The 23979-nt window shown below is 35.4% G+C and overlaps 1 protein-coding gene across 2 annotated transcripts; it reads left to right on the top strand.

The window, feature by feature from the left end:
- Window positions 1–158: 158 nt before the first annotated feature.
- On the top strand, window positions 159–23724 carry baiap2l2a (BAR/IMD domain containing adaptor protein 2 like 2a). Of its 2 annotated transcripts, XM_051105966.1 has the most exons (15): window positions 160–1228; window positions 1626–1701; window positions 7262–7348; window positions 7912–7973; window positions 8105–8176; window positions 8718–8798; window positions 10385–10516; window positions 13451–13552; window positions 16035–16124; window positions 16294–16345; window positions 16443–16635; window positions 17427–17501; window positions 17583–17745; window positions 21744–21784; window positions 21916–23724. In XM_051105966.1, exons 1-15 carry the CDS (start codon window positions 1175–1177, stop codon window positions 21986–21988), a joined length of 1353 nt encoding a protein of 450 aa, XP_050961923.1. In that variant the 5' UTR covers window positions 160–1174; the 3' UTR covers window positions 21989–23724. The 2 variants fall into 2 exon arrangements, with proteins under 2 accessions (XP_050961924.1, XP_050961923.1); XM_051105967.1 differs by lacking the exon at window positions 16035–16124 and having other exon boundaries at window positions 159–1228.
- The last annotated feature ends 255 nt before the right edge of the window (window positions 23725–23979 follow it).

Here is a 23979-nt window from a genome sequence, read left to right as displayed (position 1 = left end):
CTATCTATCTATCTATCTATCTATCTATCTATCTATCTATCTATCTATCTATCTATCATTACCTCTGTTAATATTAGTATACTTTATAAGTTTTATTTCATCTGTCCTACATAAATATCAGTATACTTAATAGATTATTTTATATATAGTATACTGATATTTATAGTTATTATTATAGTTATACATTTTAAAAACATTACACACGATAATTTTAATATTTCAGTTTCACTTTATTTCAAGGTGTCCTTGTTACACGTTACATGTACTATAACAAATTACAATTATGGACAATTACATGAAAGTAACCCTAAGCCAAACCCTAATCCTAACCCTAACCATAGAGTAAGTACATGCAGTTAATTAATATTACTCAGTACTTAAATGTATAACTGAAGAGTTCAGATGCAAAACCAGCTAAATCCATCTGACGTATTTCTTTAAAATGAGCATTTCTTTCTGGCAACTTTTCTATGTAAGTACTGGCACTTCTGATTGGGCTGAGGCTGGAATTTAGCAAGTTTGAAGTAAAAGTATTTGATGGATGTATACTACGTGTCAGGAGCATTCACTCAGTACCATTATCTCATTTTTGACCGAGATGGCTTTTAGCTGGTTTTGCATCTGAACTCTTCAATAACACTGTAACAAGGATACCTTAAAATAAATTGTAACCAATATTTCAATAAATGGTAAATATTAATATGCTTATTAGGGATAATGACAGAAATTAGAGTTGTTACTCAACAGTTGTACTGTTTCAGTAAAAAAAAAACGACCCAAATGCATACATGTAAAGGTAATAAAGGCTCTAGCAAAGGTTTCTGATCACTGCACTGAGAAAAATGTAAAAATATAGGTGATTCAACACTAGTCCTGTCTCCTATCACAGGTGTGCAGTGTTTACGGCAGGTGTCTAACCTTAGTCACAATTTTATTACTCTGCACTGTTCAATAATTCACAGGCCACACGGGTGACAATAGCTCACTGTTTCTCTCTCTCTCTCTCTCTCTCACACACACACACACACACAAGCACACTCACAAACGCGACAAGACAGGAGAGGACACAGGAGACGAGGGGGAGACATCAGTGGGTCATCTGTCAGTTTGGTTGTTTGTTGTTTAGTCAGTGGATGTTGTTTATTTGTTTGTTGTGCCACGGTGTCAGATAAAGATGTCAGGACAAAACAGCGATCAACTGCACCGCACCACTCTGGGCATTTATACGGTAAGTGTGAAACCTCTCACTTTTAAGTGTGAATTATATGCAGTCACATGTATATTAACTGAGTAGAACAAGATTAGTAAAATACATGGACATGAATGTGATTTTTAACTTATGAATCATATCATGATAGAGAGAGAAAGGCTGAGAAATGATTTTATTTTCTTAAAAGAGCTTAATAATTTAATTTAGAATTTTATAAAGTTAAATATGGAAAGTATCAAATATATAAACAAATCAGTATTTTTCAGAAGTGATTTTAGATAGACCATTTTGTTGTGACAAACAGCAATCTGCAACCAAGGTGACAGATTGATGTGAGTAACATGTAGTGACAACAAGTGCTGACATTTGAACTGTTATCGGACTCTCATTCTTACACTGTTTGTCATCCTCTCAGAGCATAATGGAGAAGTTCAACCCAGGTCTGCAGAGACTGACGGCACTGGGAAACAGCTACATTCAGGCTTTCCAAGGCAAGTCAACATGAGAAAGAATGAATGCAGTCGTTGGTAAGACTGAAAAAGATGAAAGGCGGAAGAAGGAAAGCAGAGTGGTTGAACTTTGGCCTGCTGGTTGTCATTGATGATAATAAGTCAGCATTGCTGCAGCGTCATTGGCTGATTTAACATCATTGTTTAATGACTGCCTATTTTATGAGTCTTGAGTTTCAGTAACTCACTAACTCACTGTTCCTGTCAGAGACTTTAATCTTTTGAAAGATGACTATTAAGCAATGCTCCATTTGTTTGATAATCATCTTTCAACAGATTATGGAACCAATATAATTATATATATGTTATATATAATGTAATATATATATATATAATTTGGGTGATTGGACAATGAATATTTGACTTGATGTCAGCCCTTAAAAATGTTTTGATTCACTTGAGCCCAAAGAATAAAAGAGACAAAAAAAAAATCATTCGAAAACAGGAAATAAAATAATGTGATTAAAACACCAGATCAAACAAGACAAAACTCAAATATATAAATTATATATTGTATGCCTAACAAGTCTTAAAGTGTTAGCTCAACGACAAAATTACAATTTTGTCATCATTTACTTCCTCATGTCATTTCAGACCTGTTTCTTCCTCTGAAGAGCACAAAAAGAGAAACCAGATAGTTATGTGAAGACAAAGCAGGCTTTTTAATCTTCTTCACCATAGCTCTCAAATCTCATACACAGTTGCAAATATTAAAACACTTTCTAAATATATTTTAAATACATTTGAATATTCAAATATATCATGCAGGTTTGTTGTATCAGGTTTGTTGTGTGTCTTGTAAACCATCAAAACACTGGCAAATTTGCCACTAAAAGAGTAAATGATGGGTGATTCAATTTTTTTTTGTGTGTGTGAACTAGCCTTTTAATAATTTAATTTAAATAAAATGTATCCTTTTTAACTTGTTTTAATAATTAATCTTCCCTAGTAAAAAAGTATTAGATTTATAATGCATTTATTTTATACTTAGTATAGTTCAAGTCTATTAACATATTTACTGACATATTACTTGACATATTACTTGACAATATAAAAATTGTAATTAAATTTATTTGGAGTACTACTTGTGCACAATGCACATTTTGTAATATTAAGCCTAAAATATGTTTTAATGTCACTATTGATGAGGATTGTATGATATTTAATTAAAATCGGTCTTTAAACTATTTAAAGTGTACCTAAAGTACTTGCAATTTTTCCGCTTTAGCACAATCAAATATATGTAAGTATATCTTTACAAAATTATTTGTATACAAGTTTAGCATACTAACAATTGCACAAGTACAATTGCAAAGTATTTTTAAGTACATACTATGTAAATGTATTTGTAGTATACTTAGCATGAAATAAATGTATTTTAAATACATTTTAGTATTTTTTTTTTCCCACTAGGGTTGTTTTAAGGATTTTAAGGATTGATGTTTAAGGATTAATCCTTGTAAAACAAGATGTTAAAATTAGACATACAATGTAAATGAATCAAAATATTAGTATACTTAATATGTATTTAACATTATAATTTAATTTATTTTTATTTTATACATTTCAAAACCATTATGTCATTACATATCATAATTATACACTGCCGTTCAAAAGTTTAGGATCAGTAAGATTTTAAATGTTTTTTTTTTTTATAATTCTCTTGTGCTTATCAAGGATGCATTTACTTGATGAAAAGTAAAAACAGTAATATTGTGAAATATTATTACAGTTTAAAATAGTGATTTTCTATTTTAATATATTTTAAAATGTAATTTATTCCTGTGATGCAAAGTTCAATTTTCATCAGCCATTATCTTCAGAGTCACATTATCCTGCAGAAAAGCATTATAATGTGTTGATTTATTACTTTTATTATTAATGTTGGCAACAGTCGTGGTCCTTAATATTTTTCTTGAACTTGTGATTCTTGCTTCTTTGATTCTTTGATGAATGAGAAGTTAAAAAGAACAGCATTAATTCAAAATAGAAATATTTCCTAAAAATATAAGTCTTTGATATCACTTTTAAATTTAACACATCCTTGGTGAATAATAATAAAAATGTACTGACCACAAATTTTTAATAGGTAGTTTATATTGTTACAAAATACTTTTATTTTAAATAAATGCTGTTCTTTTAAACATTTCATTTATTAAAGAATCCTGGAAAAAGTATCACAGGTTCCAACAAAATATTAAAGGTCCTATTATGCTCTTTTACAAAGTCTTGATTTTGTTTTGGGGTTTTACTAGAACATGCTTTCATGCTTGGTGGTTCGAAAAACGCATTAATTTTAACATAATTTACATTATTACAATACATTTCTCTCAACCTGGCACAAAAGGCTCGATTAGTTCCAGGTTTAATGAAGGCCCACCTTCCGAAAAACAAAATGTGTTGTGATTAGTTAGCTGTCCCAATGCGTTGTGATTGGCGAACAGCTTAGATGGTGTTTCAGTACTGCCACGCGCCTTGTCAAAGAAGCAAGTTCCGTGTACAACTGTTAGCGCAAACTAGATTAAAGTGATTCTTACGTTTCAAATATGGATATTTTTCTTACAAAAACGCATGGATTCACTACAGGAGGCTTTTATTAACCCCCCAGAGCCGTGTGAGGCATTTTTTTATTATGGATGGATGCATATTATTGGACTTGTTTTGGACTGATGAGGAGAAACACCCGTCTATGCCATTCTAAAGCTATGCGTGGCAGGATAAATTTTAATACAACTCCAATTGCATTTGTCTTAAAGAGGGAAGTCGTATACACCTAGGATGCATGGAGGGTGAGTAAATAATACACTACAGTAGTGTTGGGTCCTATCATCAGCCTGCGAGATTGCTAATACATGATATTATCCTGCTAATGTATTTAATTATTTACATACTTAGTTTCATTGCTTGAAACCAGCTCCAGCATAAGGTTAAAAGCAGCCTAACATTATCAAAGAACATTCGAAGATTTGCTGGTGCATGGCACCGTCCATCATCCCTTTGATGCAGGGCAGTTGTCTTTTCCCTTTAGCAGAAAAACACCCCCAAAGCAAAATGTTTCCACCTCCATTTTTGATGGTGGTGATGGTGTTCTTGGGGTCATAGGCAGCATTACTTCTATTTTAAACATGTTGAGTTGAGTTGATGCCAATAAGCTTGATTTTGGTCTCATCTGACCACAACACTCTGACCCAGTTCTCGTCTGAATCATTCAGATGTTCACTGACAAACTTCAGACCGGCCTGTACATGTGCTTTCTTGAGCAGAGTGACCTTACGGGCACTGCAGGATTTCAGTCCTTTACAGTGTAGTGTGTTACCAGTTGTTTTCTTGACTGTGGTCCCAACTGCCTTGAGATCATTGACAAGATCCTCCAGTGTAGTTCTGGGCTGATTCTTTACCGCTTGCATGATCACTGAAACTCCACGAGGTGAGATCTTGCATGGAGCCCCAGACCGAGGGAGATTGACAGTTATATTGTGTTTCTTAAATTTGCGAATAATCTCATTAACTGTTGTCACCTTCTCATCAAGCTGCTTGGCGATGGTCTTGTATTCCAGCCTTGTGTAGGTCTACAATCTTGTCCCTGACATCCTTGGACAGCTCTTTGGTCTTGGCCATGGTGGAGAGTTTGGAATCTGACAAGCTGAGATTAGGAGCCCCCCCTTTTAAAGGAGAAGTCCACTTCTGAAACAACAATTTACAAATAATTTACTCACCCCCTTGTCATCTAAGATGTTCATGTCTTTCTGTCTTCAGTCATAAAGAAATTATGGTTTTTAAGGAAAGCATTTCAGGATTTTTCTTCATATAATGGACTTCAATTGTGCCCCCAATTTTGAACTTTCGAAATGTAGTTTAAATGCAGCTTCAAAGGACTCTGAACGATCCCAGACGAGGAAGAAGGGTCTTATCTAGTGAAGCGATCTGTCATTTTTTTCGAAAAATAAAAATTTGTATACTTTTTAAGCACAAAAGCTTGCATAGTACAGGCTCTCGGATTCGTTCTTGAACAGTTTGCTCATTTTAAATGATTCTTTAAAGCGACTCACGAAGAATGAGTCATCTCGGGGAGTGATTCGTTCAGTCGCACATGCACAACATCCTATTAGTTCACCTGTTTCCAGTCTTCAGGTTTTTCGAGTCGTTCGTTCATCTTATGGGGCTGTCACGTGACGCTCATTTTGCTCAAATTAACGAAATGACTCGTTTTGCTGAACGAGATTCAAAGGTCGGTCGGTAAAATGATCTGAACTTCCCATCACTACTACGAATCACGTCTAAGTTCATCGTCTGTGTACTCCGGCTAAAAAAGGTAGAGTATGGCAAAAAACTCCATCTTATTTTTTCCTACAACTTAAGAATCATCCAATACATACCTTTTTGTTTGTAAACAGTGTTTGACGTACTTGCACTTTCTTAGTCTTTACGCATTTGCTTTGTAAACACTGGGTCTGTAGTTCCGCCTACGTTCCACGTGACCTTTCGACATGATTCAATACGTAGCATCGTGAACGCGCATGCCAGAACCTGTGCTACACGAGCTTTTGTGCTTAAAAAGTATACAAATTTTTATTTTTCGAAAAAAAAAAAGACTGATCGTTTCACTAGATAAGACCCTTCTTCCTCGGCTGGGATTGTTTAGAGTCCTTTGAAGCTGCATTTAAACTGCATTTCGAAAGTTCAAAATCGGGGGCACAACTGAAGTCCATTATATGAAGAAAACAGAAAGACATGAACATCTTGGATGACAAGGGGGTGAGTAAATTATTTGTACATTGTTGTTTTGGAAGTGTACTTCTGCTTTAAGAGAGTGCTCCTAATCTCAGCTGGTGCCTGTATAAAAGACACCTGAGAGCCAGAAATCTTGCTGATTGATAGGGGATCAAATACTTATTTCACTCATTAAAATGCAAATCAATGTATAACTTTTTTTGAAATATGTTTTTCTGGACTTTTTTTTTTTTTTTGTTATTCTGTCTCACTGTTTAAATAAACCTGCCATTAAAATTATAGACTGATTCTTAGTGGAATCACTGCAAGAGTGTGCTTAGTGGATAATGAAGGAAATGAGAGAATATAAGAATATAACTGTTTTTCAAACACTTTATATAAAACACTTTATGGTGTCTGTGTCAATAAAAGTGATCAAATTAAATAAAAGCGTCTGCCGAAACCATAAATGTAAATGTAAATGATGTCAGGCACTAGCAAAGGTTTATGAGCACTGCACTGAGAAAAATGTCAAAATATAGATAATCCAACACCAGTCCAGTGTCCTGTCTCATATTCAAATCACACAAATTAGCTTTGAACACTGTGATGAAAGGGAAAGAAGGGTTAAAGGAGCCAAAAAGAGTAAATGATGGCAAAGTTTTACTTTTTGCGTGAACTAGTCTTTAATATCTAAACGACTTTAAACGTTTAATATTTTATTTCAAGCAAATTAATCTTGTTTTAAGGATGTTCCAATATTATTACTCTGAGAAGACGTTACAAAAATCATACAGTGGTAAATTAATGAAATCTGTGTGTGTATCTGCAGCCCTTGCCGCCACCAGTGAGGCCTATTTCAATGCTCTGTCTACGATGGGTGAACAGGCCATGCGGAGTATGTCATCGCATTTGCTGGGTAAGCTTTTATTTCCTCTTATCATTTCATTCCCTTTCACACTTTTAAATTACAGCAGGACACATTTCTGTCAAACTCAGAGATTTTCGATACACAGTTCATTTTCTTTTTTCTGATGAATATGTACTTTCCATCTCAGGGACAAAGTGGTAAAGAAAGCGGTAAAGAGTTTATTGAGGGTGATAAATTGGGTGGAAGCCAGTGCCCTTCACACACTCATATTGTACTTTGCTCTTGGAAATTCACCACGTTCCTCCTCGGATCTCTCTTACACACATGAGCGTCTGTGTGGTTATTTATAGCTGACATATCAACCTGTTGTGTTTTATGGAAAATTTTCATTAAATGTGTGCTTTGGAATCATATTTTATGACCATATGGTATGACAGCGTGTGTGTGCGTAAGTTTCATAGTCAATATCAGATAACTGCACCTCCTCTGTGATGGTAAATAATAAATGATGACACAACGTCAGCTTGGCAGTGCAACCTTTCGAGTCTAATGCTTGCACTTTAACACATTGACACTCAAACCTGAAGATACAATGTGCGTTTGTTTTGCAGGTGATGTGTTGATCCAGATCTCAGACAGTCAGCGGAGACTCACCCATGAGCTGGAGGGAGTGGTGCGTTACCGATCCTCCTTTATTGACCCATTTTGCAATATCTTCTTCTCCTGTGATGTTGTTGAATTAATGCATGTTTAATTGTCTGTATGGCTGATCCCATGTTTAATGAGTCTGTGTGATTGATTCAGTTTCGCTGGTTCCACTCCGAGGTCCTTCGAGAGTTAGACAACAATGTCAGACTAGATAAAGAATACATAACGGTGAGTTGTTTGATGTGTATTGCAAATGCAAACACAAAATGAAAATTTCAAGAACAGAAAACATGCGCAAAATTCTTTGAAATACAATTAAAATTAGGAGCAGAATTAAAGGGATAGTTCACCCAAAAATGAAAATTCTGTCATTAATTACTCACCCTCTTGTTGTTTCAAACCCATAAGACCTTTGTTCATCTTCAGAACACAAATAAAGATATTTTTGATGAGTTTCTGACCCTTTCTTGTGGATGTACGCTTGGTGTCTATGGAGGATCAGAAAGCTCTCAGATTTCGTCAAATATATCTTAATTTGTGCTCTGAAGATGAATGAAGGTCTTACAAGTTTGGAACAACATGAAGGTGAGTAATTAATGACAGAATTTTCATTTTTGGGTGAACTATCCCTTTAATATTTACCTAATAAAAGATTTGACTTTCATCCAGCTTATAACTCATAACAAGGAACACTGACTGATTAAAATTAATCTGAAAATTGAAACTAAAATAACAGATGTTGATGTTGTTGGGTCACTTTCTCCTCCAGGACAGTAGGAGGCGCTATGAGATGGAAGTGAGAAACCAGGCAACAGCACTGGAGAGACAGATGAGGCGAGGGTACCCACAGGTAAGAGCAAAGTGTGACTCTTGTCAAACGGCACACTTGATGTGGCCATTTCTTAATGTTTGTGGTGTCCGGAGGACTGTAGATTGCCTCATTTGTGATGTTAAATTTTTCCTAGACATGAAAATATCCAAATGATGTGTCATTAGTAACCCTTTGAAATAATCAATAATTATTTTTTTAAATAATTTTGGAAAAGTATGAAAAGTTGTGTTTTATGGTCAGTCACAATTGTGACCGGTGGGATAATGTGTGTACTGAATTAACATATTTCTGCAGTCATAAAAATTGTAATATATCTTAGCCCAGCTATTTTAAACTCTTTGAACACATTTTATGTGTTCCTGAATGTGTCTGTGAAGTTTCAGCTCAAAATACCCCACAGATAATTTATTATATCATTTTGTAAATGCCTATTTTGAGTGGAAGCAGAAACACGCTGTTTTTCGTGCATGTCTCTTTACATGCAAATGAGCTGCTTCTCCCCGCCCCCTTTTTCAGAATAGGACTCTGCCTTTACAGCTCGTACCTCTGACAAAAACATCTGTTTGGTTTCAATTATCATGTCTTTTACACCGAAATCATGTATTTTAAAGCCATATCTGTTTAAACTGGTTTTCTGAGCGCACACATCCAACACACACAAAAAAAGCGTCTGTCACACGATATGTGAGTACTAAACTAAGTTCTCTTTCATGTCTTATTGCACTTAAATTGTCAGTTACGCACAAGTTTATGATAAAAACACATAAGTTACAAAAACACAGTCGTTTATGTCTGTGAAGGAAAAAAGCTGGGAAAGAAGTCATATGTTTATATTAGATCTGTGCACTTAGTGACATCAGCGTAATATACAGTACCTACATATGGTGTCTATGCTGTTAATATGATCTAAACAATAAAATAAAAGCAGAAAATCACTCTCACTGATCTGAAGTGAATAATGTCTATAGCTTATAAGAAGACATTTCTTACTTAAATGCTACCTTTAAATGTTTTTGTGTGAAGATAAACATGGCGGATTTTGTGCAGCTCACTCAGGGCGGGGTTTCCGCTAATACAAAAGTGTCCATCAGCAGTCTTGGGCGGGGCGTGTAAAATGTGACATCAGATTTTACAGATTCTGCAAACGGCTTGTTCTGAGACACTTCTTATGAATTATGGGGATTTAAAAAAAAAAAAAAAAGAGTGGGTGGATTTTTATTATTATAGGGTGGTTGTGTACACTGCCAACACACATTTATGTTAAAACAAAAAAAAAAAAAAGAATTTTGCATAATAGGCCCTTTAATATTTTTGAAAGAAGTCTCTTATGCTCACCAAGACTGCATTTTTTAGATCTAATATATAGTAAAAACAACAATTTTATGACATTTAAAAAAAAATAAATAAATAAATAAAATAAATGGTTGGTGTGCTCAAGGGTAATCACTTGCGTTGCGTGTCTCCAACACAACAACTTTTTTAAGAGTGTTAAAGTCAAACTGATGCTGTAAGGCATTATTATCATTCATGACAGTACAAAACATGATAAATATAATCCTAATGACATTTATGGTAGTAATATTGATGGTTTTATTTGTGTGTAGGACACCAGCGATTATGTGCACTTTCTTAGAGAGTGTCAGAGGGAGGCGTTAAAGGAGGAAGAAAGAAGATATCGATTCCTGGCAGAGAAACACTGCGGATTCACACAGTCTATTGCTAATGTTATGAACAAGGTAATAACTTTTTATTAGTTGCCATAATTAACTAGCAGCTTAATGTGCGTCAGAGAGCTTTGAGGTGTAGCCAAAGTGATATGTAGATATTATTAGTGAAAATTTGTCTCAGGTATGTAAGAAAAAATGATAAGGTTGTTGAAGATCTTGATGAAGGTGTTTATTGCAGCATAGCAGTGACAAAGTACACGTGGTACCTTGGGTTCAACGGAGTCGGAATGAACTCTGAATAATCTCTGCTTAAACTTTTTATACAGATACAGTTTACTAATGTAAATAAAGTTGCTCCTGCTGTAACAGCTGTGGTCTGTATGTTAGTGAAGTTCTGACCCCCCATTGTTTGAGATGGTTCCCATTTTACAATTGGTCACCATTTGCTTAGGATGTGATCATCCCAAATAAACTAGAAGCAACAAAACTGTTGACTTCTCTATAATAATTAAGCCATTTTGGGAAATGAGAATGAGCAAACATTTATTGTGGAGTGAAATCTGGGTCAACCCAGGCTCATTGGAAATACATACCTATACATACATATCTGCAACACCGTAATTACATACCTTACTTAATGTTTTGCGGCAGTTTCAAAATTAAATGTACAGAAAGTGGTGCTAAAACACATATGTGACTGTAGCACATTTTTATTACGTTAGTACAGGCATGTATTGCTGCATTTTTATCACGCTGCTTGAGGTACGTATTGCAGCTGTTCAGAATTCAAATATCCGAGGACTGTCGCTAAAGGTTAATGATCTGTTGTGTTGGAAATATCCCCTACACAAAACCCAACCCTAAACCTAAGCGATAGTGTAAACAAATTTAGAAGTGATATAAAAATGCATTTGTTGATGCAGCCGTGCTATTTTATCTGCTTATATGGATTTGAGCTGTATCGCGTGAGCTACCGAGCAAACCTACTGAAAGGTAAAACCTTCATGCATATGGGAGGAGAACGTTCAAAAGTATAATTTTTAAAAACGCGATATAATGGCGAAAAACGGATAATGACTGATAAACCAATGTGGATACTGTAAAATTTGTTAAACTTTGTAAAAACGTTGTGCCCTCAAAATGCCTTGAAGGTTTGAATGCAGCCAAGTTTGTGATTCCAGTTTGCGCCCGCGATCATATCCGAAAAGTGCAGACGGCAATGCGGGAGAGGTGCATCTGACTCCGGGCTACTTTTACACTGTTACCGCGGGTTATTTTTCAAGTGAGCGGTTACCGCCTAGCCTAAATGCTCTATTTAATATTTGGTTTTGTGCTGATAATCCTGTTCTAAAAAGAATCGTGATGAATTCGATCTCAGAATCGATCAATGGATCATTTTATCGTCACAGCCCTAATATTGAGGGGTATATAACTGCAGCTTGGAGATCTCACATGACACGCATGCGCAATTTTCCCCCCAATCCACTTCAGCGCAAACTCCGCCCCACAGCTAATTCTAAAGATTTTATTGGTTGTGTCAATCGCAGTGTTGATTACCTACACTATGCTACACAAATGCTAACCCCTAAATCTACCCCACACCTTACCCTAACCTTAACCAGTGAAATTGACTGCACAGCGGGATTGGCGCTGAATAGATAAACAGTTAATAAGATTATGCAATATGAGATTGTCGGGCTGTTCTGTAACTCCCCAATCGGACCTTACCGGAAAATTGGACCTTTTTAGTTACATTCAGCATCACTACCCCTCCTACCCTGCGAATTTCAAGAACCGGGACGCCCCCGTTGCTTAAAACAAAGCGATAGAGTAAAACCTTTCCCCTGTGCTACACTGGGACGGATATAAACGATTCCCGTTTATATCATTAACCACTGGCCACGAGCTTTGGGGCTCTGCTCTCACTGAGCATATTTATTTATATAGCATAGTTTATTTTATTTGAGAACAACTACAAACTGTTTATTTTATAAAGTTTAGTTTTGAAATGTAAGTCAATAACAATAGGCTGAAGCCAGAGCCAATGGGGAAAGTCTTTGTGCGACGAGACCCCACCCCATTTTGGAGGTTCTGCCCATTTTTGGAGTTCCCGCCCCATTTTGGCGATCTCTGGTCTGCAGTTTTATATACTTGCTAATATTGAGGCATGCACTGTCAATGATGTTGGTCAGGGCAGTAGTTATCGTAAGAGCTTGGCATCGTTTGCCTAATAATTTACATTTTTTGAAAAACATCATAATTTAGAAGCAATAGGTTATTTTCTGCCCTGTTTTGACCCCCCTCATCAGAACGCTCTGTTTGAATAGACATGGCGGATTGTAAACTTGGAAATAAACACCCACTGCTGTGATTGGCTAACAGTTGTGTATGTTTGACAGCCTATATTCCTCATAGATGGACGCTGCTGTGATTTAGGTTAAAATGCATAAATACATAAAAAAAAAAAAAAAAAAGTTGCTCACATTTGTGTGGTGCTACATTATTGTCGGATCAAATATAGTTGACACAGCATTGTCTTTTAGTTTCAATCTTTCTGAAAATCCTGCGTTGAATTGTGCTTTGTTTGTAAACAAATCCAGTAGAATGAAGTGAACAAAGGACCAAGTTACTGACGTGGTCTGGATTAAAAATAGACCACTCTTTCCTAATGTTGGGAAAAGAAAGAAGGCAATGCAAAGACATTGTTTTTCCACAACTTGGCACTGCACAGCATCTTGTATTTGGAGCCATCTTTATCGTTTGGTTTCTGCATAGACCTGCATTTGCCTCTATCATTATTTACACTACATGGGAGTGACGTACAAGCAGGTGTTGATCTTCTTCTACGGAGGTGGTGTTTAGACACACTATTATGTCATAAAGTGTCACATTGGATACAGGATGTTTTTATATTACAAAGACCTCTTATATGTCAAAAGATCAAGGGAATTTTGATTTCTCAGTTCATGACCCCTTTAAAGGACTGTTTTATTCCTCACACAGACAGGAGTCGGCCTGCAAAACAGAGCAGAGGGGTGGGAAGATGTGGTGAATCGCACAAGAGAATCCCGTCCACGCACTCCTTCACGACTGGAGGACAACATTGTGAGATACAGTATAATAACACAATATTCATATTAAAAAAAGAATCATATAATATTATATTTATTATCTTTGAGTGGCTCCTAATCAGAGGTACCCAGACTTTTTAATATTAAGGGGGTGAAAATGAAAAAAGTAAATGTGGCATTATAGTGTTTCTGTGTAATTTTCTCAGCCTGATTTCTTTTAGTTTCAATTTTTCTGAAAATCCTGCGTCGAATTGTGCCTTAATGACCAAAACTATGACGTAAATCTATTGACATTTTCGTCAACGAACACATTTGAACTATATCATAGCCTATTGATCTATCCTGCGGGACACAAGTTAGCATACATTAGCCGCACGTCTTATAAAACGTTCAAAATGTCAATATCTGGTAGTAAGAGAAGAGCAGACATATAGCCTAGATAAATTTGACGACGCAAAAGAGATGTCACTTCGGTCTGATTTTTTTGAGCGTCTCTGTGTATTTTGAGAAATACACAAAAAATCGTCGAAGTCGAAATGTCAGTTTTTGCGAGCATTCACGTAAACACACTCGGTTACGTCTTAGGTGAACGTAAACAGTTGGGAGAATGTCACCATATCAGACGTATATCAGTACGTTGCATCCGTTCTGGTTTTAAAGGGTCAGCAGCCTAATTTAGTTGCTGTTGTCTGTGGCATTGAGGTTAATGAAGCAACAAAATAAAGACAGAAAATCACTCACTGCTCTTGACTGAGTCACTTTAGTACCCCTAATAAAGGTAAATCTAAATTTATTTATATAAATAAATGTCTGCTTGAAAGAATGAAGAATGTGGTAAACAAATTGTTATAGAATGCGTAATTAGCCTTTATAACTATTTCATTGAAAAGAAAACCATGTTCTTGTTTCTTTATGAGAAGGGTTTCATTTAATTTTAATATAAAGGCATGTTGCATGTCACAGCAGATTAAATCTGTGTCTATCATGATAAAACCTTAATATCAAACCTATATAATGAGTTTAGTAATTTTAGAGAAATGCTTAAAGGTGAAGTCCTCCACTTCCAAAACAAAGATTTACGGATAATGTACTCACCCTCTTGTCGTCCAAGATGTTCATGTCTTTCTTTCTTCAGTTGTAAAGAAATTATATTTTTTGAGGAAAACATTTCAGCATTTTTCTTCATATAATGGACTGATATGGTGCCTCGATTTTGAACTTCCAAAATGCAGTTTAAATGCTGCTTCAAATGATCCCAGCCGAGAAAGAAGGGTCTTATCTAGCGAAACGATTGGTTATTTTCATAAAAATTAATACAATTTATATACTTTTTAATGTCACTGCTCGTCTTGTCTTACTCTGCCTGTACAGTTTTTTTCCGGTTCATGACAATTAGGGTATGTCGAAAAACTCCCATCTCATGTTCTCCCTCAACTTCAAAATTGCCCTATATCGCCGTTTTACCTTTTTTGTTAAGAGTGTTTGATCTTCTTTGCATGTTTACTTTGCAAAGACTGTGTCGGTACTTCTGCAGTGATGTAGGATGACTTTGAAATGATTTTTGAAGTTGAAGGAGAAAATACGATTGGAGTTTTTCGACATACCCTAACTGTCTTGAACCAGAAAACACAGAGTTCAGGGAGAGCAAGACAAACTGAGCGTTTAAGATTAAAAAGTATTTAAATTGTATTTTTTAATGAAAACAGCCGATCGTTTCGCTAGATAGGACTGTTCTTCCTCGGCTGGGATCGTTTACAACCGCATTTGAGGTCGTTTGAAGCTGCATTTAAACTGCATTTTGGAAGTTCAACATATCAGTCCATTATATGGAGAAAAATGCTGAGATGTTTTCCTCAAAAAACATAATTTCTTTACGACTGAAGAAAGAAAGACTTGAGGCCATCTTGGATGACAAGAGGGTGAGTACATTATATGTGAATCTTTGTTTCGGAAGTGGACTTCTCCTTTAATAAATGCATTACACCGTAACTAAACCCATTAGATTTTAGCCGACTAAATCTACTATAGATTTAGTCGACTAAAATCTTATGAGATATAGTCGACTAAAACTAGACTAAAACTAAAAACAATTCAGATAACTAAAATATGACTAAAACTAAATAGCATTTTAGTCAAAAGACTATGACTAAAACTAAATTACAATTTGCTGTCAAAATTAGCACTTTTTTGGAGCCATTATTATCGTTTGCATTCGCCTTTCGTATTTACACTACATGCACAATCAGTGGGCGGGGCTAAACAGGCAGTGAAGTAGAAGCAGGCGTTGATCTTCTATGAGGCGGGGTTTAGCCACACTATTATGTCATAAAGTGGCACATTCCACAGCCTGTTGTTTTGTCAGATCTTCTTCAATATTAGCTGTTTTTAGACTAACAAGAGAGTTTTGAGTTCAGGATATTTTTAGTACAATGACCTCTTCTGTGTCAAATGATCAAGCGAATTTTGATTTCTCAGTATATGAGCCCTTTAAAGGACTGTTTTTATTCTTCCTACAGATGGGAGGTGGCCTGCAAAACAGAGCAGAGGGGTGGAATCACACAAGAGATTCTCGTCCACGCACTCCTTCACGACTGGAGGACAACATTGTGAGATATAGTGACACAATAATCAAATTTAAAAAAGAATCATATTATATATAATTTAATTACACTTATCTTTGAGTGGCCCCTAATCAGAGGTATTCAAACTTTTTAATACAAAGGGATGAAAATGAAAAAGTAAATCTTGCATAATGTTTCCGTGTCATTCTCTCAGCCTGATGTTAACCGCTGGGCAGAGCAACCACTGGGCAGGGTTCCCTCTAGAGGTGTGGAGAACTTATTCTGACATCAGAAGAAACATCTGTGAACATTATGCACACGTTATATTATTCAACATGACAAACTTTCATCCTTTCATCTCAGGCCCCTCCCCTCAGCCCAGTCGTTCCAACTCTATCTCAGGATTGGCTGGAGGCAGAGTGATGCGAGCAGTGGTGAACAACCCTCCCTCTGCAAACTCCACCCTCCTGCCGTTCTTCCAAGGAGAAACCATCACCTTACTCGTTAAAGAGCCGAAGAACGGCTGGCTGTTCGGCCGCTCTGACAGCTCTGGGCGGTGAGACACGTTTCACACATTATTCCACACTATGTCTAGATTTATCCGGATACATATGAATACAGCGTTTTCATTTCCACATTAGCATTTTGAAGCTTTTCCAAAAGTTTCTCGCTGACACTGAAATGTCAGACAATGCTAAAATAATCTGTGCATGTGTAAAATATAATAATAAAAGCTCAGTGAGATTATACCGAGAGACCAGACATAATAAAGTTCCCAGGCTATTCTTCTGCCATAATTATTTTATTAGCAAAACATCTCACCAAGTGATGGTGAAATCACATGATCATGTATTATCTAAAACACAACTGCGCTTATGTTTTGCAACAGGAGAGCAATTGAGAAAATATCCTGTTATCTTATATGAAATGAAGATAACATTTATTTTTAGCAACACTATGAAAGTGAATAAAACATAGCAGGCATATACTGGTAATATCTAGATATTTAACGGTACAATATACATCACATGACTAAACACGCATTATCATTTTAAATTGCTTCTGTTTTTACATCCCACACTACAACATGAAATTGACATTTCAATTTAATCCACTTGGGAGAGCATCCATTTTTGCAGGACAAAAATGCTGTCTTAGTGTGGATGGATGCCAAATCATGCAGAAAAAGATTTTCAGATGTATCTGGATTAATGCAGAAGTAGCCTTAGACTAGGCTAGTAACCATAAAGTTACTGTATTCTCTTAAGTAATGCAATGAAACACACATACTGTGCTCAGATGGACCACCTGATTTAGTTTCCTGTTCATTCGATCTGTATTGTTCAGGCAAGGCTGGTTCCCTGCTTCTCACGTAGTCCCCGTGGATGAACCACTTGGACCACCTGGACCACCTGTCTTAAGGTAAGCCGATACTGCACATTTTCACAACACCTGCGCATCTGCGCTTCAATCTCATGACCTTTGACCTCTTTCTCTGTTCAGCTCTTTGAGAAACAGCAGCAGCATGAGTAACCTCCTCGACCAACCCAGGAGCAGCAGCCAACAAATAGCTCCGCCTGCACCTGCACCTCCACCACCACCACCTCCTCCGTCAACCAGGTCCAGCAATTCCCGGCCGGTCACTCCCACCCCTTCAGAAAACAAAGTAAGACCTGTTAAAATCAACATAAACAGCGTTAAAGGGTAGTTCACCCCAAAATGAAAGTTCTGTCATCATGTATGAGCTTACTCGCCCTGTGTGAGTTTCTTTCTTCTGCTGAACACAAAAGAAGAAATTTTGAAGAAAATAGGTTATCAAGTTTTTGACAGTAGCCACTGACTTCCACAGTATTGTTTTCACACTATGGAAGCCAGTGTCTACCTTTAAGTGTTTGGCTATTTTTCAGAATAGATTTGTGCATACAGGACTAGAACATCATAACTAAATTACACTATCAGTCAAAAGTTTTAAGTTTCTTCTGCTCACCAAGCCTGCATTTATTTGATCCAAAGTACAGCAAAAACAGTGCAATTTTGAAATATGTTTACTATTTAAAATAGCTGTTTCTGTTTGAATGTATTTAAGAATTCGCTTAATTTTTTATTCCTGTGATTTCAAAGCTGAAATTTTAGCATCATTACTCCAGTCACATGATCCTTCAGAAATGTTATTATTAAAGTTGTATTATTCTGATTTGCTGCTCAGAAAACATTTATTATCATTATTATGTTAAAAACAGGATTTGTTTAGGTTACTTTAATGAATAGAAAATTCAGAAGAACACCATTTATCTGAAATAGAAATCTTTTGTAACATTATCGATGTCTTTATAATCACTTATAAGAATCTTTACTAAATAAAAGTATCAATTTCTATAATTTCTTTCCCCAAATATAATGTTACAAAAGCTTTTTATTTCAGATAAATGCTGATCTTTGGATCTTTCTATTTATCAAAGATTCCTGAAAAAATTTACCCAACTGTTTTAAATATTCATAATAATAATAAATGTTTCTTGATCAGCAGATCAGCATATTATAGTGGTTTCTGAAGGATCATGTGACACTGAAGACTGGAGTAATGATGCTGAAAATGTAGATTTGATCACAGAAATAAATTACATTTTAAAATATATTCAAATAGAAAACAGTTATTTTAAATAGTAAAAATATTTCACAATACTACTGCTTTTGCTGTATTTTAGATCAAATAAATGCAGGCTTGGTGAGCAGAAGAGACTTTAAAAACCATAAAAAATCTTTTGACTGGTAGTGTTTGACAGAATTTACATTTTTGGGTGAACTATTCCTTTAACAACACATTTTAGTTCAGAAATGTGATATACTTTTGAATAGAAATTAGAGAAGAAAAATTAATTTAAATTCTGAAATTAAATTATTTTTAATTTACCTGTAATTATTTTTAAAATTTAAATTATGTTTTAAATTAAAAATGCTGATGGATAAAATTAAATCATTGGCTGAATACCTCAAGCGTGTGACGAAATGTTATACCCCTTACCTTGTTGTGATCCTGTTTCCTGGCAAGAGAAAAAAACAATAAAACCTATTATAAATGAGGCATTTGTTGCATCCAGTGAGGACATAACTACTGATTATAACGACTCATACTGTCTTTTTACGCGTTGCGTCACACTGTGTAAACATAACACCATATCTGCATTTGTAATCGAAAAATCGACAAACAACAAGTGCTACTCTACACTGCTCAAAACTGTTTGATAGAAAAAAGAAAAGTTTGAATAGTCAGTAGCAAATTCTTTAAATATGAAAACATACTTACAGGCCTTGAGTCAGAAGTGCCAGATTGTCCTTGCAATGTTGGAATTGCCCCACTTTATAGTCTTAACCCTTTATGTACAGCTGGCATTGTAGGCTACTCTCTCAGGTTCTGTAAAATGCACTGCACACACCCGAATATTTGCATTGTACTGTCCTGGAACAGAGTTGTAAATATAACTTAATCACTGATTTCTAGTAGTGTCCTCATTTGGAAGGCTAGACAAAGTACTTCCGCTTTTGCAATCAAACACAGCGTCCACAACATGGAGACAATACTGCAACAATACTAATACAGTATAAAAAATTATGCCTTCTATCTTTGCGTGTACATGTGGGCGGTGTTATGCAAATCTACCCACACCGTGATGTAGACATAGTGACTAAATCTTAACTTTTATAAACAATATCTCTTTGGGTTTGAGACTTTAAGCTTTAAAACTTTACAGATCTTATATGCACAGCTTGAAACACTCCAAAGACAAAGGAGAACAAGAAACCGCATCATATGACCCCTTTAGGGCATTGTTAATTTCAGCTAAAAAGAAAAAGTAACATTCTAATGAAAGATTATGAAGGCAAACATTTTTGTCTTTGCTTTAATGTCCACCATTCACCGTGTATCATTCACATTTAAAGAAAGAACATGTATTAAGATAAAGGCTCCAGTTTGATTCAAGTTAAAGAAAAGTTATCATATTCTGTTACTTTCATGAAATAACATTAATGTTACATGCAAAGTAAAAATTAATATGCAGCAACTGTAATGTAGTAATCCTTTGAGTGTGTTTTACATTCTGATGTGGTTCGTGGGGTTTTTTGAAGATCTGCTGATGCTCAGAATATTTTAAATCCCCAGAGAGATTCCTGACTGTAAGCTCATGTAAATGCACAGATGAGATGTGAACAGGCTGACGTTGAATTTTAAGTGTCAGTTCTTATTGTGGCCACCAGGGGCACTGTGGGGATGTGCTGTTCTCCACCACACCTCATCCTTCATTCTGGTGGCTGCAAGGGGGCAGCTCTTTCTGCTGACGGTTTGTGTGTGTGTGTCTGTGCACGCACGCCAGCATGCTGTGATGTGATCCTCCGATATACCACAACAGGGCTACAATTAAAGTCAAAAGTTTACATACACCGTGCATAATCTGCAAAATGTTAATTATTTTACCAAAATAAGAGGGATCATACAAAATGCATGTTATTTTTTTATGTAGTACTGACCTGAATAAGATATTTCACATAAAAGATATTTACATATAGTCACAAGAGAAAATAATAGTTGAATTTATAAAACTGACAACGTTTAAAAGTTTACATACACTAAATACTGTGTTGTTACCTGACTGATCCACAGCTGTTTTTTTGTTTAATGATAATTGTTCATGAGCCCTTGTTTGTCCTGAACAGTTAAACTGACCGCTGTTCTTCCTTCAGGTCCCACAAATTCTTTGTTTTTCAGCATTTTTGTGTATTTGAACCCTTTCCAACAATGAGTGTATTATTTTGAGATCCATCTTTTCACACTGAGGACAACTGAGGGACTCATTTGCAACTATTACAGAAGGTTCAAATGCAAATGCATTAAGATCCAGGTAAATTTACTTTATTTTGTCTTCTGAGAAACATGTACGTGTCTTCTGTAGCTTCTGAAGGGCAGTACTAAATGAAAAAAAATATTATATTTAGGCAAAATAAGAAAAATGTACACATCCTCATTCCATTCAAAAGTTTTCACCCCTCTGGCTCTTAATGCATTGTGCATTCTGGAGCATCAGTGAGTGTTTAAACCTTTTGTAGTTGCATATAAGTCTCTCAGTTGTCCTCAGTGTGAAAAGATGGATTTCAAAACCATACAGTCTTTGTTGGAAAGGGTTGCTGGATTTTTCTGAAGAACAGCGGGCAGTTTAACCGTTCAGGACAAACAAGGGACTCATGAACAACTATCAATAAACAAACAAACAAAAAAAACAAAAAAACAGCTGTGGATCATTCGGGTAACAACACAGTGTATGTAAACTTTTGAACAGGTTCATTTTTTAAAATTCAACTATTATTTTCTCTTGTTGACTGTATGTAAACGTCTTTTATGTGAAATATCTTATTCAGGTCAGTACTAAATAAAAAATAGCATGCATTTTGTATGATCCCTCTTATTTTGGTAAAATAATTAACATTTTGCAGATCCTGCAAGGTGTATGTAAACTTTTGACTTCAACTGTATATGAGCCTATTGTTTCTCTTGCATTTGTTGTGGTTTGCTGTGGTTATATGTATATATGGTTTTGCTGTGACTTGAGTAGTTTAAAACAGTTCTAAAACAATCATCAGTGCTAAATAACTTCTCTTATTTATTTTTTACAGAGACAAGATGACTATGATTCACGACCACAACTGTTTCCAAGGTTGGTGGAAACACATTGTTTCATATCCATTAGCCTCTAATTGTGTTGCTTTTTGTTTTCTCATCTACTGATATAATACTTATATGGCAGATATTTGTGTTTAACATGATCATTTTTTTCTGTTTTTACAGAGGCACAAATCCATTTGCAACTGTGAAGTTGAAACCCACCCAAACCAATGACAGATCAGCTCCACGCATATGATTAATATTTCAAGCAATAGCACTCAGCTCAGCTCCTCAACAATTCTTCAATGGCTAATCAGTGCTGCACATTTTACTGTACATTGTTCTGCCATTTTCAAAAACATTAATTTTCCAGTGTAATCACTAAAAATTTAGGACAATGCGACTCAAGAATGATCAACGACTAGTCTTTAAAAGTCCATTACAGCAGGTAATTATGATAATTTACCTATATCCTCAGGCTGTTGGAGGGTCTGCAGCAGCAAACACAATTAATAACACTCTTTTATATATAATGGCCCCATAAATATTGGGGCAGTTGTCACATGTAAAAATATATGACGTCTGCAAGATGTCTGTTAAAGATCGCATGATCTGGAAAGCATCTGCTGTGTGCAAACGTCTGGCAGACGTCTGTAAGATGTCAGTTTTACATACATTCTAAATCATAAACATCTTAAAGACATCTAATAAACGTCTATTTAAAATCTGATAGGAAACGTCCAATAGACGTATTGCAAATGAGCAACAGCTCCAAAAAATACGTCTTGCAGATGTAAATGCAGACATCAAATAGACGTCTCTATGATGTACGTGTGCTTTTAGGGATATTTAAACAAACACTGTGATTTTAACACTGTGAAGTTAGTTCTTCTTAAGTTCACACAGGTTCATCACACTAACTATGAACATGTTGAACTAACATTTAACGTAACCTGACACTTGTTTTTGTGAAAAGTTTGCCTTGAAAAGTGTCAAGTGAAAACATGTAGCTCTTTAAAATAAGTCCATTGGTTTGATATGTCGTCACATAATGCAATTACATTTTTAAATGTGGATTACACATCCAAATATGTAATTTAATGGTTCTCTTTTTGTCATGTTTCCGCCACTATAATGAGTATCAGGTTTTGTATGCTGGTGTTGTGCTGACCAAACGGGAAATATGAAATGTAAATGCTTTTAAGTGATGAGATAAGTGCGTCTTTTCCATCTTTACTTTTTAAATAATTGTATATAATTTGCATTATGCGAGCAAAACGCTTCTTAAAGCATCACATGTTCTCCAAATGCACTTTATAAATGTATACTGTCATGTTTGTTGCCGTTGGGGCTGGTTTAACTACAGTTCTATGTGGTCTGACCTCTGAGACCCCAGCATCTCTGATAAACCACTATCGGTCTCTCTCTCTCCCACTCTGTGCTTGATCTTTGTCTCTCGCCTTAGTTAATTCATCTGATGCGTCCAATTATAAGCTGCCCTTAAATTGGTTGTTCTGTCTGTTTAAGTGCCTATAAAGTGAATGCTCATTTTAACCTTGACAGTAATTGGTGTGACCTTCTCCTGAGGTCTCAAGCCCATTAGTACAAACCTGTTTGTACTACAAACTTTGTAGGGATGTAAATTTTTTTTTTTTTTTTTTTTTTTTTTTTGAGAATATTTTCCTATTTAATTGATGCTGAATATTCAAAACAGAAATATGTGCCTATATTACAGCAGTAATTTTCATCTGCCATGACTTGGCCAGTGAATACAGGAAAAGATACAATGTAGTTTCTCCTGTAGATATCTTGGACTAATTCTTTACACCTTGATCTGTTTAACAATTAAAAACAATGTGAAGTTGATTCTGTGTGTCATTTATTAAGTTTAAGTGATCAAGAATGTTTCATTAAGAATAAATGTAGCTTTCTTATTCACTGCCATATATATATATATATATATTACACAATAAAATTCACACAACTTTCTCAGGCTTCACTATAGTAATATTGTGTGTCAGACATCAGGATTGTGTGCCATTCAGAAAACTGATTCTGAATGTTGGCCTTACAGACAGACTTAAAGATAGATGGAACGATAGATAGAATGTTAGAACAACAGAATGATAGAACAATAGATAGATAGATAGATACAAAGAATGATAGAACAATATATATATATAATGTTAGAACAATAGAACGACAGATAGAATGATAGAACGATAGATAGATGATAGAACAATAGAA

The sequence above is a fragment of the Labeo rohita genome, chromosome 3, assembly GCF_022985175.1.
Source record: "Labeo rohita strain BAU-BD-2019 chromosome 3, IGBB_LRoh.1.0, whole genome shotgun sequence".
Taxonomy (NCBI): Eukaryota; Metazoa; Chordata; class Actinopteri; order Cypriniformes; family Cyprinidae; genus Labeo; species Labeo rohita.
The sequence above is the reverse complement of the archived record's forward strand: the minus strand, read 5'-3'. Positions and strand labels throughout refer to the sequence as shown.

Coding starts and splice junctions, on each gene's coding strand:
- baiap2l2a (XM_051105966.1), top strand. CDS start 1,175: ATGTCAGGACAAAACAGCGATCAACTGCACCGCACCACTCTGGGCATT. Junction 1,702..7,261: donor CTACATTCAGGCTTTCCAAG/GCAAGTCAACAT, acceptor GTGTATCTGCAG/CCCTTGCCGCCACCAGTGAG. Junction 17,746..21,743: donor CCACCCCTTCAGAAAACAAA/GTAAGACCTGTT, acceptor TATTTTTTACAG/AGACAAGATGACTATGATTC.